Source organism: Poeciliopsis prolifica, unplaced genomic scaffold (genome assembly GCF_027474105.1).
Source record: "Poeciliopsis prolifica strain line A6 unplaced genomic scaffold, Auburn_PproV2 SCAFFOLD030, whole genome shotgun sequence".
Taxonomy (NCBI): domain Eukaryota; kingdom Metazoa; phylum Chordata; class Actinopteri; order Cyprinodontiformes; family Poeciliidae; genus Poeciliopsis; species Poeciliopsis prolifica.
The window spans coordinates 1,869,998-1,885,328 of NW_026562405.1; the positions used below are offsets into that span (position 1 = coordinate 1,869,998).

Here is a 15,331-nt window from a genome sequence, read left to right on the forward strand (position 1 = left end):
AAATTTTCCTGGCAGGATTGTGCAAATTCAAACACAATCACAAGTGGTTAAAATATTTGTTTGTCTTTGAGCAAAAAGTGATGTGATGAAGATAAGTCATTCTTCAGATAATACAGTAAACAGTCCCTGAAATTTTACACCATTCTGCTAAGAATTTTCATACACAAGCATGGTTTTCTCTCTTGTGATTTCAGTCCACATGGATGTTAACTGGCCCTTATAATCCTTGAGCTGGTTTGAGATTTGCACAAATAATATCCAAAAAAATAAAAACAGAAAGAAACCTTTCCATGTATCTTTTAGCTGTACACACACATAAATGAGGGCTACTTTCCACACAGTGAAACATGGCAAAGGCAGCATTACGCCTTTCTTCAGTTTGAACAGAGAAACTGCTTAGAGCTGATGAGTAGAACTGAATTGATTGAACGGGATTCAGTACAAATGAAGCAACAATTTTTAGATTTTAGTTTGTAAGAAAGCCACAGCCGTTATCATTATGCTTCTTTCCCTAATGAATGAATTATCTCGCAAATTCTGGTGTTCACTAATCTTCAAACTCTACATTTTTTGGCCATAAAAGGTTAAAACATATTTGAAAACAAAACACTGATATATTGAATTGCTTTTCTAAAACCTTTCTGTGGTTCTCAGCTGTTGTTGACATGCCAAACTTCCTGCCATCCTGTCATTCCTCTGCTCCAGGTGGTCCAGGTCCCTGTGGAGTCCTGTGAGCAGTACACTACTTGTGCTGAGTGCCTCAGCGCTGGTGATCCCCACTGTGGCTGGTGTGTGCTCTACAACATGTGAGTCTACTCCCTTCATTTTCTCATTCAAAGCAGACAAATTAAAACCACAATGTCACTGTTTTTACCAAACTGCTTCCAAGAAAGCTGAGAGGGGTAATGCCTGCAGTAATATGATTTGATATATCACTCTTATTATAGTCTCTGGAGCTCCCCACTATCAACATCTGCCACAAAAATTGGAAAACCAGGAAAGTGGTTGCTGGACTTTGTGATCCTTCATAAATAGCGGCATTTAGGACAACAGAAGCTGCATGATCACCAGATTTCATTGTCTGCCGAACTAAAGGATAACGGGTGTTAATGGAGGAAAGAGGGATTAGCCTTCCAGCCATAGCGAGTGCAGCAGATGCACTTTCTACATACCCATGAAACATTTTGGACCTGACGGAGCAAGCTTTATCTCCTCCATCTTAATTATCTGACCCCAGGTTAGCTTGCATAACACTTCGATATGGAGCAGAGGGGATTCAGAAGATTAAAAGCCTGCTTTTCGGCACCAGCCGCAGCGTTTGAAGCTGACCTTAGTCGGGATTTATCCCTGTCTCATCATTTCACGTTTGCATTTCAGCTGGCTATATCTTGATGGTAATCACCATTATTTAAATTACAGCTTTCTATATGATCAAACTCAAAGGATAGGGGAATGCAAAAATAATGCTGTTTAAAAAATCTAAATTACCTCATTAAGAAACTGTTTTTTTTTTTTTTCCAAAGCTAATTTTGTCTGCAAATCTCATTACATTCTTTATTTGAATTAAACTTATCTGAGTGAACAGGCTGCTGTTTCCCTCCAGTTTTGAAAAGAAAAAAGTCTCACATTGCAGAGTAAAACTATTTTGTTTTTTTGCCGTATTAAATGCAGATTAGGGTCTTTTTCAGCTCACTGAATGACACTCTCAGTGTCATGTTGACTGCTTTCAGCATCTCACTTTCCCACCCGTGGTGATTTGCACCAAAGCACCTATCTAACAGAGTGGGTAGGGGGTGTTTGTGCACATGTAAAAAGCCTGAAGGAAAAAAGGGAACAAATGGTTTGATCAGACAAAAACACAGTGAATGAAAGAAACAAAAATAAAAGGCAATGAAAGACAGTCAGAGATGAAAGGGGCCTTTTTTCTTTGACACTTCAGCTGATGAGTGGTCAGAAGGTGATCCATGCTCTCGTAGCCGTTGTTTGCCTCAAGGAGCCGAGCCAGCAACAGCTGCCATCGTGTTTCCAATCCACCTTTATAGTGAGCCATAATTACAGCAGAGGCCTCAGCGCTCTTTGAGTTTTCTCAGGAGGTGCCACCCCCCCAGCTGCATCTGAGCCTGTATTACTACTGTCTCCTTTTAGTTTGCATTCAAAGAAAGACAGGATGGTTTACAGCCAAAATGCTCCCTGGGTTTGCTATTACAAGTCAACTTTACAGCTGATACTCTCGCCTTTTCAAAATGAGCATGCAGAGAGATGAACGATTTGAAGTTTGCCTTTCAAATGCATAAGTACAGCTGGAACAAAAAGTATCTTAGCAACTAATCCCCATTTCCAAGACTGGACAAACTGCTTGAAATTTTCAATATCCTCTTGTAGTTTAACTGTATATTCAGTGCGCTTTTGTCTCATATAAAAATCCCTGTGACGTCCCGCTGTGCTACCCATCCTTTTACTCATTATTTTTAATTGCATATTAGAATTTAGGATTTAAAGCTTATTGCTTTGTAATTTACTTGAAAAACAAGCCAAAACTAAAGTCCGATTAACGTGCTCACTTATTTGTGATGACTAAATGAAAAAGTAATTGGCTTTTTGAAGCCTTTTTTTCAGTGATACTGTTTATAGTCATCAATTGTCTATCAGTTGCATGAGATCATGTTGTGGAGATTAAAGAATCTGGATGGAAATCCAGACATTCCTTGCTTATTCTGGGGGATACCAAGATGCACCTTGGCCTGAGGGGATACACGGTCACCTCACGTTTCTTCAGGACCTGCTGGTGGAAGCCTCCATCCGAAGATTTCTTTTGATGGAGAGAAGACCTTGAACAACACCAAGATGACCAATTTACAAACCCTATCTCTGTAGGGTTCAGTGACCCTACAGAAAAAGTTAAGTTCTTGTTGCGTGGGTTTTGCTCTGACTTCATTCACTTTTTGACCATAATAAGGGTTGCTCTGTTCACAGTGCCGTAAAAATAGAGTTTAATTTTTTTGGGCCCTGCTCTTCTTTCATCATCACACATACCCCCAATCTCCTTTTATATCATGCCATCACTATTGACATCAATTTGCTCCACCTTCGGCAAAACTTAACCCTTGACCTTCAAGGGAGCAATCCACCTTTTTCCAATTGAAGACATTGGCCTCAGACTTGGAGGAGCCGACTCTTGTCCTTTATAACATTTAGTTGTGAACTGCTTTAGTAAAAGTAGAAGATGTGACCTCCCAGAGAATCACATTATCTGAAAGGTGCAAAAATTAAATTCTGAAGATATTACAAGAGATGCAGTCCTGCTGGAGTCCAATTTGGACTGGGTGTTCTGTTGCACACATCTGTGTTCATAAAATTAGAACCAGTATTTTCAAAATAGGTTTGGAAACAGACCGAATTTGTTCATCCTGTGGGAAGTGGATGGAAAAATGGATGGAGTAAAATATATTTGCCCATCCATGCATTTTTTTATACCCACTTTATCTTTGGATATAGTGCTGGTGAAAATCTGCTGTTGCCAATCAATAAATGAGAAACCAACATGTGGGAGGTCTCATGTTGGTTAAGATGTCAAAGAAACACAGGATAAACTATCATGTGCACAAAAACTTAAAGGCAATTTAGAGTGGCTAACAAAACTTGCATGTTTTGGTTTGTGAGAGGATGCCATTGTAAAACCCACATATGCATAAGGAGACCATACCAGCGCCACACAGGAAGACCTCAGCTGGGATTTAAACCTAGGATCTTCATGCTGTAAGGTGACAGTATTAACCACTCCTGTGTGGCTGTGGTAATAAGCTTTACTTTTATGGTGACCACTGTGCCCAACAACTATGTTATTGGTAAGGTGAAGTTGTGACTAAGCAATACTAATGCTTATGTCAGCATATCATGTTGAAGTTGGTCTGTCTTGTAAAAATTGATACTCTTGACGTCATGTACTCTTGAAAAGTGATGCATCATTAACATAGTTGTGTTGTGCATACTTGTGCAATACTTATTTTCAATCACACTTTTCAAATACACAGTTCTGAGCATGAAAACAAAATAAACGCACTACATTTTTTAAGATTTTGTATAATGAAAGTGCTTGTGTTCAACAGGTGTTCAAGAAAAGATCGGTGCCTGAGAGCAGAGGAGAGCTTTCGCTTTGCGACAGACATTGACCGCTGTGTGAAGGTTATTGCTCACCCAGACAGTATTGCTGTATCAGCACATAGCGTCCCTGTGAGTCTACTTATCATTCTAACCAATCACTGCACTGTCACTCCACTAAAAATGCTAGTGTTTGTGAGCAATCACCTTGAGTAGCCTTTTAGAGCCACATAGAGAGTTAAGTTAAAACCCAGCAGAGATTAGCTTTGTGAGAGATGAAGTAAGGCAGGAACTGGACTCTCCCTGTGGGGCATCTATTGGATTTGTTTTGGTTTAACTGTATTGAAGTATGGAACACTAATTTGATGCTTGATAAATTTGGAGATGAAGCCAGAGGCTTAGATTAGTAAAAAAAAAAATAAAATAAAAAAAAAAGAAATGCAAATAAGTAAATAAATACATGCAATAAAAATAACTAAGCACAGCTTTTATCTAAAATGTCTTTTGACTTAGTTACCATTGACACACAATGTACAGTAAAAAATATCTGTTCTCTACTTACACCAGTTAGGGTTACTTTTCTGTCTTGCAGTGCAATCTGTCGTTATCTACATTTTTAACTTTAATTATATATATATTTTTTTAGCTCCTACTGGAGGTGAATAATGTTCCAGACCTTTCTGCTGGAATTACCTGTTCATTTGGCCAGCAGGCCCAAGCAGAGGGTCACGTCAATGGGAATAGAGTCATGTGTCTCTCACCAGCCGGGAAGGAAGTTCCTCAGATTCCAGAGGGACAAGGTGAGTGAAGATATTAAATCTGCAAAGTAGGGGTGCCTTGATTTGTCAACCTAACAAATGTTCTAAGATTAATCTGTTATTTTTATGAGTGCATTAACTTTTATTAAAAGTTAAAACTGTAACAAGCTGCTGTGTGTAGACAGTCCTCAGGGTGGAGTAAGGAGCAGTCTGATTTTGCGTCTGTGCATGTCTGTGCCCTACATACAGTAGTGTTTGTCTACATGGTCATGAGTTGGTTGTGTCTCGCTACAGTTTCTAAACAAACATTGCAGATGATAACTGTCACTGTCAAATGAGCTGAAGTATTTAAACTATCAAAGCCTGAAATAGTCCAAAGTATTAGAGTATTCCATGTTAACTCATGATAAATGGGGGGTTTAGATGCTCTGTTAGGTGTTGTTGTGAAGCAAAGCATGTGTGATGAGTAGCTAAAGAGACAACACCCAGAGGCTGCAAATGAACCAACTGAGAAGATAAAGCCTTTACATTTATTAAAGTAACCGAATGGCCTCTAAAGCAAGACAAATTGTTTGTCGGCTACATTTTTTTTCTCAATCAGTGTTTATGATGTAGCTTAAATGGATCTTTGACTGAAAAGTGCTGTGCCTGCATATGTTCAAGTCCATACTTTACTGTTTTAATCGCATTTAACAGTGTAGATATTATAAAACTGAGTCAAATTTAAGCTATGCTAACACATGCAATGCACACAGCTAATAAATACAAATCTTTTGTTTGATGCAATGCATTTCATTAAAGCTTGTAATAGACACAAATGTGTTTTTCTTGAGAGGTGAACTCTGTTTTTGTTTATTTCTGAGGGTGTCATTATGTTTAGTTAATGTTGTAAGAGGGGAACTGAATGCATAGATTTTCTTTCCTTTCCATTTACTTTAAAAATTGAGATTTGTTCTCATTTTATGACACATCAGTGTCATAAATATTCATTGTAAAAAAAGGGTCTATTAGAAAAATTCATAGCTTAGTCTAATTCTGTAATTAGTCCATAGGTTCTTTTGAAATAAATTCTTAGCATTAAACACAATTCTTCAACACCTTTAAAGGTCTTAAGTTACCTCTCATTTTACTTCAAAAAAATAAAGCTAAGTCTTTTAAAGTAGTCTTGACTCATGTTTCGTGATGGTTTCGGTATGAAGGTTTTTGTTAGAACCTCTATTTATCGCCAGTTCCCATTTAACTATTTGCAACTGTCAGCTTTATGTTGGTCATGCTTGTTAATGTTTGACCAGAGAATCATTTAGGGAGAAAAGACTCTGATGTACCTCAGTTTGCATGTAACCAAACTCGGCAAATAATCAATTTTATACTGGATTTTCAAGGAATTCCCTCCTGTGACAAAATCAGTTTTTATTTTTAAATAATTTTTTTCATCTAGCCTAGAGTTACATTTTTTAACAAACAAGAAAATATCTCAAGAAATAATGACGTTTTTTTTTTAAGGCAATGGCTAGATTAAACAAATGATGATTCATCTCGCAAGTCCTCTAATTGGGTTTTTCTTTTCAAGCAAAAACTAATTTAAAAAGCAAAACACATTTAAAAATGTTCCACAGCAGATAACTATTGTCTGTTATTCATCTGCTTCCTCCTAGATGTAACTAAAAATGTTCTATGAACAAATCCTTATGTTCAAAACTCTTTTTTACAAATTTAAAAATAAAACAATCGTGATATATTACAGCAAAACTGTTAGCATGGAAAGAAGCAAACCTCATCACAACCAGTGTGGGGAGAAGTTTTTTTTAGATGGACAATTGTTCTGCCCCTTACTTCATTTTTTTAACCAAGTTTACTGAATTGTACAGAAAATGAGTGAAAAATACTATTATATATTGAAAGCCTGAAGAACTACTGATCAAAACCACTTTGTAAGGTTAAAATAAAGTTTGGCTGCATGAAGAAATGTAGTTGAAACTCTTGTAGTTATTGCACAGTATTTCAAATAGGGTTAATGTAAAATTGAAAGGTTTTAACCCAAAGTAGAGGTCCTTTCTATTTAGTGCCTCAAGTTTTGTATATATTTTAAGTTAGGTGAGGACAAAGTGCTGCAGGATTTCCTCCAACCATTTACGGTAATCCTTGAATTGAAGCTTTTGACTGAAGGCTTTCTCCTGACAGCCCTTCCAGGAGCCCAGACACCACGTGGCTCTTTGCACGAAAATGATAAAAGTATTACAATTTTCTCCTCATGTAGACTTCTTTGATCCTGTCTTTGTTTTGGCTCTTTTATTCATCCAGTTTTAGTCTGGTTTTTTCCTCCCCTTTTTTCAGCTAACTGTGTTCTTTGTATAAACACTTTCTTTCAGACTGGGCCGGTGTGGAGCTTCGTCTGAATTCAAACGAGACGGGTCAAATGGTTGCCAGTACAGAGGTGAAGTTCTACAACTGCAGCACACATCAGATGTGAGTGGACCGCCCTTCCCCCACCTTTGATTTGTTCAATAGATGGAGGAACACAACTTAATTTAGGGCAATGATGTACTGATGCTTCCAACCCCACTTAAGATCGCGCTGCTAGATAACCTCAGAGTTCAATTTATCTGTCAGGTTTCATTTAAATCAACATGATGAATTTGTCATGGGCTGTTTATTTTGCCTTTGCTTTAAGTGGCAGTTTGCTGCTTACTGCTTACAGCTTTGAATACAGCTGACAAGTTTTCTGTTTGGTAGTACACACTCAATAGCTATTTTTTTCTTGCTCTTATCTTGTAAGTACTGTGAAAATTAGTTGTCTATTTATTTCTGGAATGGTTGCTACCATGGTAAGATCATTTTTGACAGTAGTTTTTATTGTTGTTTGAGTGCTAGTTTTTGTAAAGACAAAAAAATGTTTCACCACTGTGTCTCTGACCACAATATAGAGATGCAGATATAATTCAATTGGTATCAGTAAAAAGAAAAATTAGAAATAACATAAGAAAAAAAAAATCCTCTCTTCTTGATTTATTGTATGTTTATCGTCCTCTGCATTTATCTGCACAGTTAAAGTTTTTAAGTTTGGACAATAACTATGACTTTAAATTTTACTGTGGCACATCAGATAAATTCTGAGGAATGTCCCAAAATGGTTCTGACGATGGCAGTGGTTGCTGGTGATTATTTTAAACTTTCAGATGTTTAAAAATAGTGTTTCTGTTTTTATGCAACCCAGTTGCTTTTTTTAAGTTTTAATTTCACTTACAGTAAAAGTAACTTATTTGAAATGCATACCATCAATGTAGGTGTGTGTCCTATGTAAAATGACAATATTAGAAAGTCTTGTAATGGCTAAAATATTTAGTAAAAAATTGTGATATCATTTGCAATAACCAGATTCAAGTACATCTGCTATACTGGAAAACTTACTTGAAGCTTTTTTATTCTTAAATGTCATCACAATCCTATTATATGTTTTGGTGATTTGGTTCAAAAAGAAAATTCTGCTAAATCTCAATAAATCTCCTTAACAGACAATTTATTTTCTTTACAGAAAAAAATCCCTAAAAACATAAATAATTTTTTTGATTAAATGTCCTTTAATCCACCTTGTTTTTTAAATTGAAGACAATCATTGAAAGATTAGGGGCATAATACTTGTAACATTAGACAAGAAAATAATTTATTATTTTAGTTTAGATTTGAAACTACAAAAGCATTTTAATCAATTTTGTATGTTGAAATGGTTAATAATGAGACAAGAAACCAAAAGTCTGATCTGTTGGTCTTCTGTAACAATAAACTCAGTCAGACAAAATACAGAAATTCAGTTGCCATCTAATCAATACCAAAATCAAGCGCTCGTGTGATTTTGATGGTGCAATTTGAGGATACATCTTTGGACTTTAGAATTTTCAAATCAATGTGAAATTTTCCTGCAGTGAAGCTTTGCTGTCTGGCTGCTAGAAACTGTTTCTTGAAGCCTGGCATTCTCCAAGGGCTGCTAAATGGATAAGCATTAGAGTCACAGACCCCCCTCTGACCTAACTTTGTCTCAGGGGAGTCTGCAGGGGAAAATCATAAGACACTATTTTTTATTTATTTTTTTGTCCTCTGGTGCCTCAGGGCAGGTAAAAGTGTGTAAATTAAAGAGCACTTTATTTAAATGCCAACCAATATAAGCTCCCTAACTGGATCCGGGAAGCTGTTTTGACTATGAGCCATTTTGCAAATGTCAACTGTATTAATCACAAAAGTAAACTATGGCAAGAGGCTTGCATTTTGCATAACAATTACAAGCAGGAACAATAGGGGATCTTATTAGGATGAGCGTTAATTAGTTGTACGTGTCACTCTTTAGAAACAAGCAACTTCTGTGTGTTTGTTAGAAACACAAGACAGCTAAAGTCCAGAGGCCAAATCACAAAGCTAAAAGGTCACATGAAGACCTTTCATACAACTTATTCTTTATCAGCTTACTACACTACAGCAAAGAGTAAACAGGAGTTGGCTGAAGCAGAGTGCTTTTTTTTGATTGACTGGGAATTAGTCGCTGTGTACAGACATCCCATTTATTCATTTTAACTGAAACATGGATACCACAACATACCCATAATAAACCATTAGTGAATAACAGTTGGATGCTCATCGCATCTGCTCCACACCAATATGGCCTCCATTAGCTGCAGGGTGACCCTGTATACTTGTGTGATTAATATTTCACACAAAACATGCTCCTAACCCTGCACCTTCTTTCCCATCTCCCTTTTTTCTATACCTCCGCATCACATCAGCCTCCATAATGAATTATCCAGTGGCTGCAGCACCCTGCCAGTCAAATTACACTGTGGCGATACACAGCCACTCCCACCCCATATTTTTTCCCCCTCACATAGCACTTTTTAATGTCCGTCCTAGCCTTGGGCAGCTAATTATTATCAAAATTTAATTATGTGGCTCTACATTTATTGCCATTTGTTGGTTGGCATGAGCTGCAGTATCAAAAGGCTTGTGGTGGTTTATGTCTTTTTCATGGCTGCATCCTATTAAATGAGATTTATTGCTCTTTTTTTACTTCATCAGGAAAAGTAGACATTTTCCATTGGAAAATTTCTTTAAATCGTCTCTGTGTTTGCTGTTTAATCGAGTTGGCTGAGGTTGTTTAGGAACAACTTTAATCCACAATTGACCGCATGCTAGAGGCAACTGAATCTGAGCCAAGGATGTTGCACAACCCTACCCTTCACATAATGAGCTGCCACTTTTAACCCATGTTCTACATAATCAGATGATGAATGGGTAAAATAAAAATACCACCTGAAAATAAAGAACATTATGTGAGCAGCTGTATAAACAAATTAAATCAGGTGAATACAGCAAACCCTAATATTATTTCACCCTCTGGAGATAATTTGTAAAAAGTATTACAATAAAATCCAACTTTTGAATGCCATTCTTATTCGCACATGTGGAAATTCTCATAAAATGAATGTTCCTCAAGCATTTTTGTAATTTATGCTTTGCTTCTTAAGTTGATCAGATGCATCAGCAAGTTTTTAGTATTTGGTAACTGGGGATTTTGTATCCCAGGACAATTATGGGATGTTCTGTCTGCAAATCCAATTTTCTGACTTTCTTGTTGGAAATATGGAAATAATACCTCTAGAAGTTGGAATTTGAGCTGGGGAAGTCAGAGCCTGACTGTTATAAACAATATGGGTGCTGCTGAGTGTATAAAAAGTAATGATGTTCCATATATTAAGCCAAAAATTATTATACCCCTTGAAGGTTTAGATTTAGAGTTATTTTTTATTCAACCAAGAAATTTATTTCTATATTCCAGGACAAATTCTTCACTCTACATCCATAGCAATATTTCAAAAAAGCACAGTGGAGCTTTGGCAAACAAGAAAGCTGGGCAACAACCAAAGTTCACCTTTCCACCACTATGCACGGTGCGGAGATGGTAAAAGATGTTAATACTGAAGGCTCTGAGCTAGAAAAGTGCAGAAAACAGTGGCACTATGTTGTCATTCAATCTCCATAACAACCATTTTCAATTTTCAAAAGTGCCTTAAAAAGGGTTGCCAGTAATTGTGGACCGTATGTTGACAAGTTGACATCACAGTACATCCAACAAGGACATTATATGTCCTTGATGCTTTATAGTTGTTTGGTACAGTTATTAACCTGTTTAAAGTTTACTTCAAATGCAGGTTGGTGCAGTGAGTCAGCTTTCTCATGGTCATATTTTATCATCTCTAAAATAACAAGACATTCAATTTTGGTGTATATAAATCTTGAGGAAAGAAATGAAATTGAATTAGGTCGTGCAAAACGTTGCTGAAGATGAATCTGACAGAGTGTTTATAGTTTAAAGATGTCCATATTTATTTATGGTATGTAGTTATATGTGGTTATTTTGTTGTGCAGGTGTCTGTCATGTGTAAACAGCACATTTCGCTGCCACTGGTGTAAATACCGCAACCTTTGCACCCACGACCCAAGCAGCTGTTCTTTCCAGGAAGGAAGAGTCAATGTATCAGAGGTACAGAAACAGAAATACTGCACCTGATTTAAACAATGCTTTCAGATATTCAACTAATCTGTTGAGTGACACTTTACATTTTAGTTTTTATCTGAAAAGAACTGAAAATGAAGCTACACAGCAAAGAAAAAAAACAAGATTAAGAGCTTTCAGCCTTGTTTGTGACTATAAGTGATCATAAGAGGATGTTTTGAGGTTGTAATGACATTGCCTATATAATCTTAGTTTTTAGAATAGTGTATTGGATAAAACTTTCATTTGAGGCTGATCCTTAGTTTTTAGGAGTAAACCAAATTTGTATTTATAAAAAAATCTCTATTTATTGCATTGCATAAACCCATGCACCAAAAGAAAATGAGTTATATTTATACTGATACTTTTGCCCCATACAGCCTTTTAATCCCTGTTCTACATTGGTCTCTATGCTTATGTAACAGAGCATAAGCTTATAAATACAGACTCACACAAATATGTAGAAGAGGTTTTGCAAATGTGGTGCAGTGATTTGCTGTCACTCACAGCCGTAATCATGCATTTCATATACAAAATATGAAATGACAATTTTTTTTTTTTGTCAGCACACAACATAAAATTAAACTAAACCCTTCCAGTTTTAGGTCAGTTAGAATTATCACATGTATGAGCTAAATGTCAGAAATATCTTCCTGATGTTTTCCTCTAGAAGTCTGATTCATGGGTTACATTTTCAGATGCTTAAGTTATCACATTTATCTGGAAGTATAAACTCCCAGAGAATGTCCAGCATTTAATTATTCACAAAGATAACAGTCTCTGTTTCTCAGAGATGAATGCATTTGATACAGAATGTGCAACAAATGCCAACAAAGTTATTGACCTGGCAAAGATGCTGGCAAAGTCTGGAGTGACAGTGCCATTGCTCACAACTGAAACAAGAAATGAACCAACGTTAGTTGAATAGCCACTTAGAGAGGAAGAATCTGATATTCCAAAAGCAACATAGCAAAACCAGATTATACAGAAGTTTGTAATTGCATTCAGGAGCAATGTTTTCACTTTTTGGAGACATGTTTTGTGGTAGGATAAAACTAAAATTAATGTGCTAAAACAAGCATGGATCAGGAGAAAAAGTAAGATGCCAGTTAGTTCTTAAAAGGCTTAGAGACAACAAAGCCATTGCTCTCATTTGTCATCAAAATATTCTAATATTAATACCCTAGAAAATTTGTGGGCAGAGTTGAAAAAACATGGTTGAGCAAGATGGCCTCTAAACCTAACTCAGGTTATGTGGAAGGAAATATTTGACCCAATTCATCTGGCTTAAAAGTTATTTCTACCAAATTCTAAGGAAATGTACATAAACTTGTAAATATAAAGATTATTATTATATTCTTTCATGTTTGGAGTATCCTGCAGTTCTAAATAATTTTGGTAATCTTACCTGATCCAAAGAAGAATAGTTTAGACTAGTTTAATGTCAAACAGAAAAAGATGTAAATGTTGCTTTTATACATACATGTGCTAACAATGTGTGATGTGAGGGGGTATTCTTATTAACTACTTTTTTCTTTTGCTCTCAAAGGACTGCCCTCAGCTCCTCAACTCTGGGGAAATTCTTATTCCGGCAGGCGAGGTCCGACCGATCACCTTGAGGGCCCGAAACCTCCCTCAGCCGCAGTCGGGCCAGCGGGGCTATGAGTGCTTGGTGAACGTACAGGGCGTCAGTCACCGTGTCACGGCACTGCGCTTCAACAGCACCAGCGTTCAGTGCCAGAACAGCTCGGTATGACCCCGAACATGCTCGGCGGGAGTCTCTCAGCTGTCAAACCAGAGACAGCGCCTCAGACGCTCTATTGTCAAGCTGTGCATGGTGTATCAGCATCAATGAATTTTGCCTTAGATGTTGCACCATAGAGACATGAATGAGGAGGAAAGAAAAAGTTGAGGTGATGAGAAAAAGTGCAAAACATAAGGAAAGAAATAATTTCCCGTCTCTGAATTTTGTGAAAGCAATTCAGGATCATCAGGGTTTCAGAGGCAGCCAGTAGATTTCTTTGGATTTTTTCCTACATAATGCAAATCAGAGGGTACATTTTGAAGCACAGCATATACTGCAATGCTGTGACAATGTATGAAAAGGCCATTTTCCTCAGATGCAGATGATTGGTCACCCCAGCCAAGGTTTGTGTCCCTACATGTCAAAGAGGAGCGGAGCAGACAACCATAGCAGAAAATGACAGATGGTTAAAAGCCTCGTCTCTCCGTTGGCCTTTCATCTTCCGATTTTCCCCTTTCAGTCTTACTGTGTCTTCTTATATTCTCTATCCTCTGTCTCCATCCAACTTTCCTTTCTCCCCGTTTCCATTTTGAAGGCTATTCCTTTTCAATCTTGTTTTTTTTTCTGCTTTTCAGTACATGTACGAGGGTGTGAAGATCAGTGACCTGGCGGTGGACCTCTCCATCGTATGGAACGGCAACTTCATCATCGACAATCCTGAGAAGATTAAAGGTGCCTCTGCCATCCATCACTGCCAAGCCAAAGGAGTGTAAAGCACTCAATCCAGAGGCAATATATGGTTTATAGAGAGCACTTCAAGGTTCCCAAAAGGCCTTGAGAGAAATTTCAAGGCCTTTTGGGTTTTTTATCAAAGAGCACAGAATCACTTCTATGCTCAGGGGGGCAATGGGTGAATCTTCATATTTGTTCAACTTGTATCCCTGATTGGTTTCCTTTTTTTTTTCCTGTCAGTCAATTTTTTAGATAAATCAGTTTCAATATTTTATATATTCACAGCACCAAAATTAAAATCAAGGGTTCCCTAAAAATGGCAACGAATTGTATCATTGGTGAATTTTTTTGTCACTTTGAGAGGGCTACATCAGGCTAACAGGAACTAAAAAGAAAGTCTGTCAATTTTCCTAATACTGGACCTTGATATAAAATATTTATGACACAAGAATATTTTAACATTTTGCCACATTACTACAATAAACTTCAATGTATTTTATTGAGATATGGTAATCAGATGCACAGATCCACAGCTCCCGTGGAGGAATCTGTTAAGATAATTTCTATTAGTTGCGTACTCCACAAATCTGGCTTTTATGGAAGACTGGTGACATGAAAGCCATTGTTGAAAGAAATTCTTAAGTTCAGTTGAAAGTATTTTGCAAGCCTTTTAGTGGACACAGAAAGCATGAAGAAGAAATAATTCTGGTTTTATAGGAAGAAAATCATATTTTTGAACAATATGTAAAATGCTTTGTTTTAAAATGTGCAAAATCAGACATGGCACATCATATTGCAAAGATGATCACCACGGTAGAATATAGTGTTGGCAGGATCATGTTGTTTTCTTCATCATGTTGTCTACATAAGGATCTGGTCAAAGTTTATGAAAAGACAAATGGAGCTAAATGAAAATGATTGTTTTCCTTCAACTTTACAAGAATGAACTACTTCGAGTTTTACTCTGACATAAAAACTCAGTGAAATACAGTAAGTAAATGCAAATAAACACAATAAGTTTGTGGTTGTAACATGACAAAATGTGGGGGAAAAATTCTGTGCCATCTTTGTGGAGCAATATGTGTTGACTGTGTTTTTTTTTATTACTGTTTGCCATAAATTTTTAGTTTCTATAGGTTTTTTAAAGCTATTTAAACATCATAAAAGAAGTGCAGTTCCTTGGCTTTTATCAGTTAAAAGTATCATTTGTTATTATGCAGTGCATCTGTACAAGTGCAGCGCCCAGCGGGACAGCTGTGGCATGTGTCTGCGTGCTGAAAGGAAGTTCCAGTGTGGCTGGTGTAGCGGTGAGGGTCGGTGCACCATGAGGCAGCACTGTCCCCCCATTTCCCCTTACGCCAGCCGCTGGCTGGACCTTTCTGCCAGGAATGTCAAGTGTACCAACCCACGCATTACAGAGGTTTGTTGCTTGCACATCTTTTGCACTCATGCAGACACAAC

The 15,331-nt window shown here is 37.0% G+C and overlaps 1 protein-coding gene across 1 annotated transcript in view; it reads left to right on the top strand.

Moving 5' to 3' along the window:
• The window catches only part of LOC129372745 (plexin-A2-like), an 83,431-nt gene that overhangs the window by 37,045 nt on the left and 31,055 nt on the right, over positions 1–15,331 (top strand). Inside the window, exons 5-12 of the mRNA XM_055050216.1 lie at positions 706–806; positions 4,107–4,230; positions 4,745–4,898; positions 7,226–7,322; positions 11,268–11,382; positions 12,944–13,144; positions 13,774–13,870; positions 15,091–15,290. Coding sequence (XP_054906191.1) covers positions 706–806; positions 4,107–4,230; positions 4,745–4,898; positions 7,226–7,322; positions 11,268–11,382; positions 12,944–13,144; positions 13,774–13,870; positions 15,091–15,290 — 1,089 coding nt within the window. The remainder of the gene's footprint in view (positions 1–705; positions 807–4,106; positions 4,231–4,744; positions 4,899–7,225; positions 7,323–11,267; positions 11,383–12,943; positions 13,145–13,773; positions 13,871–15,090; positions 15,291–15,331) is intronic.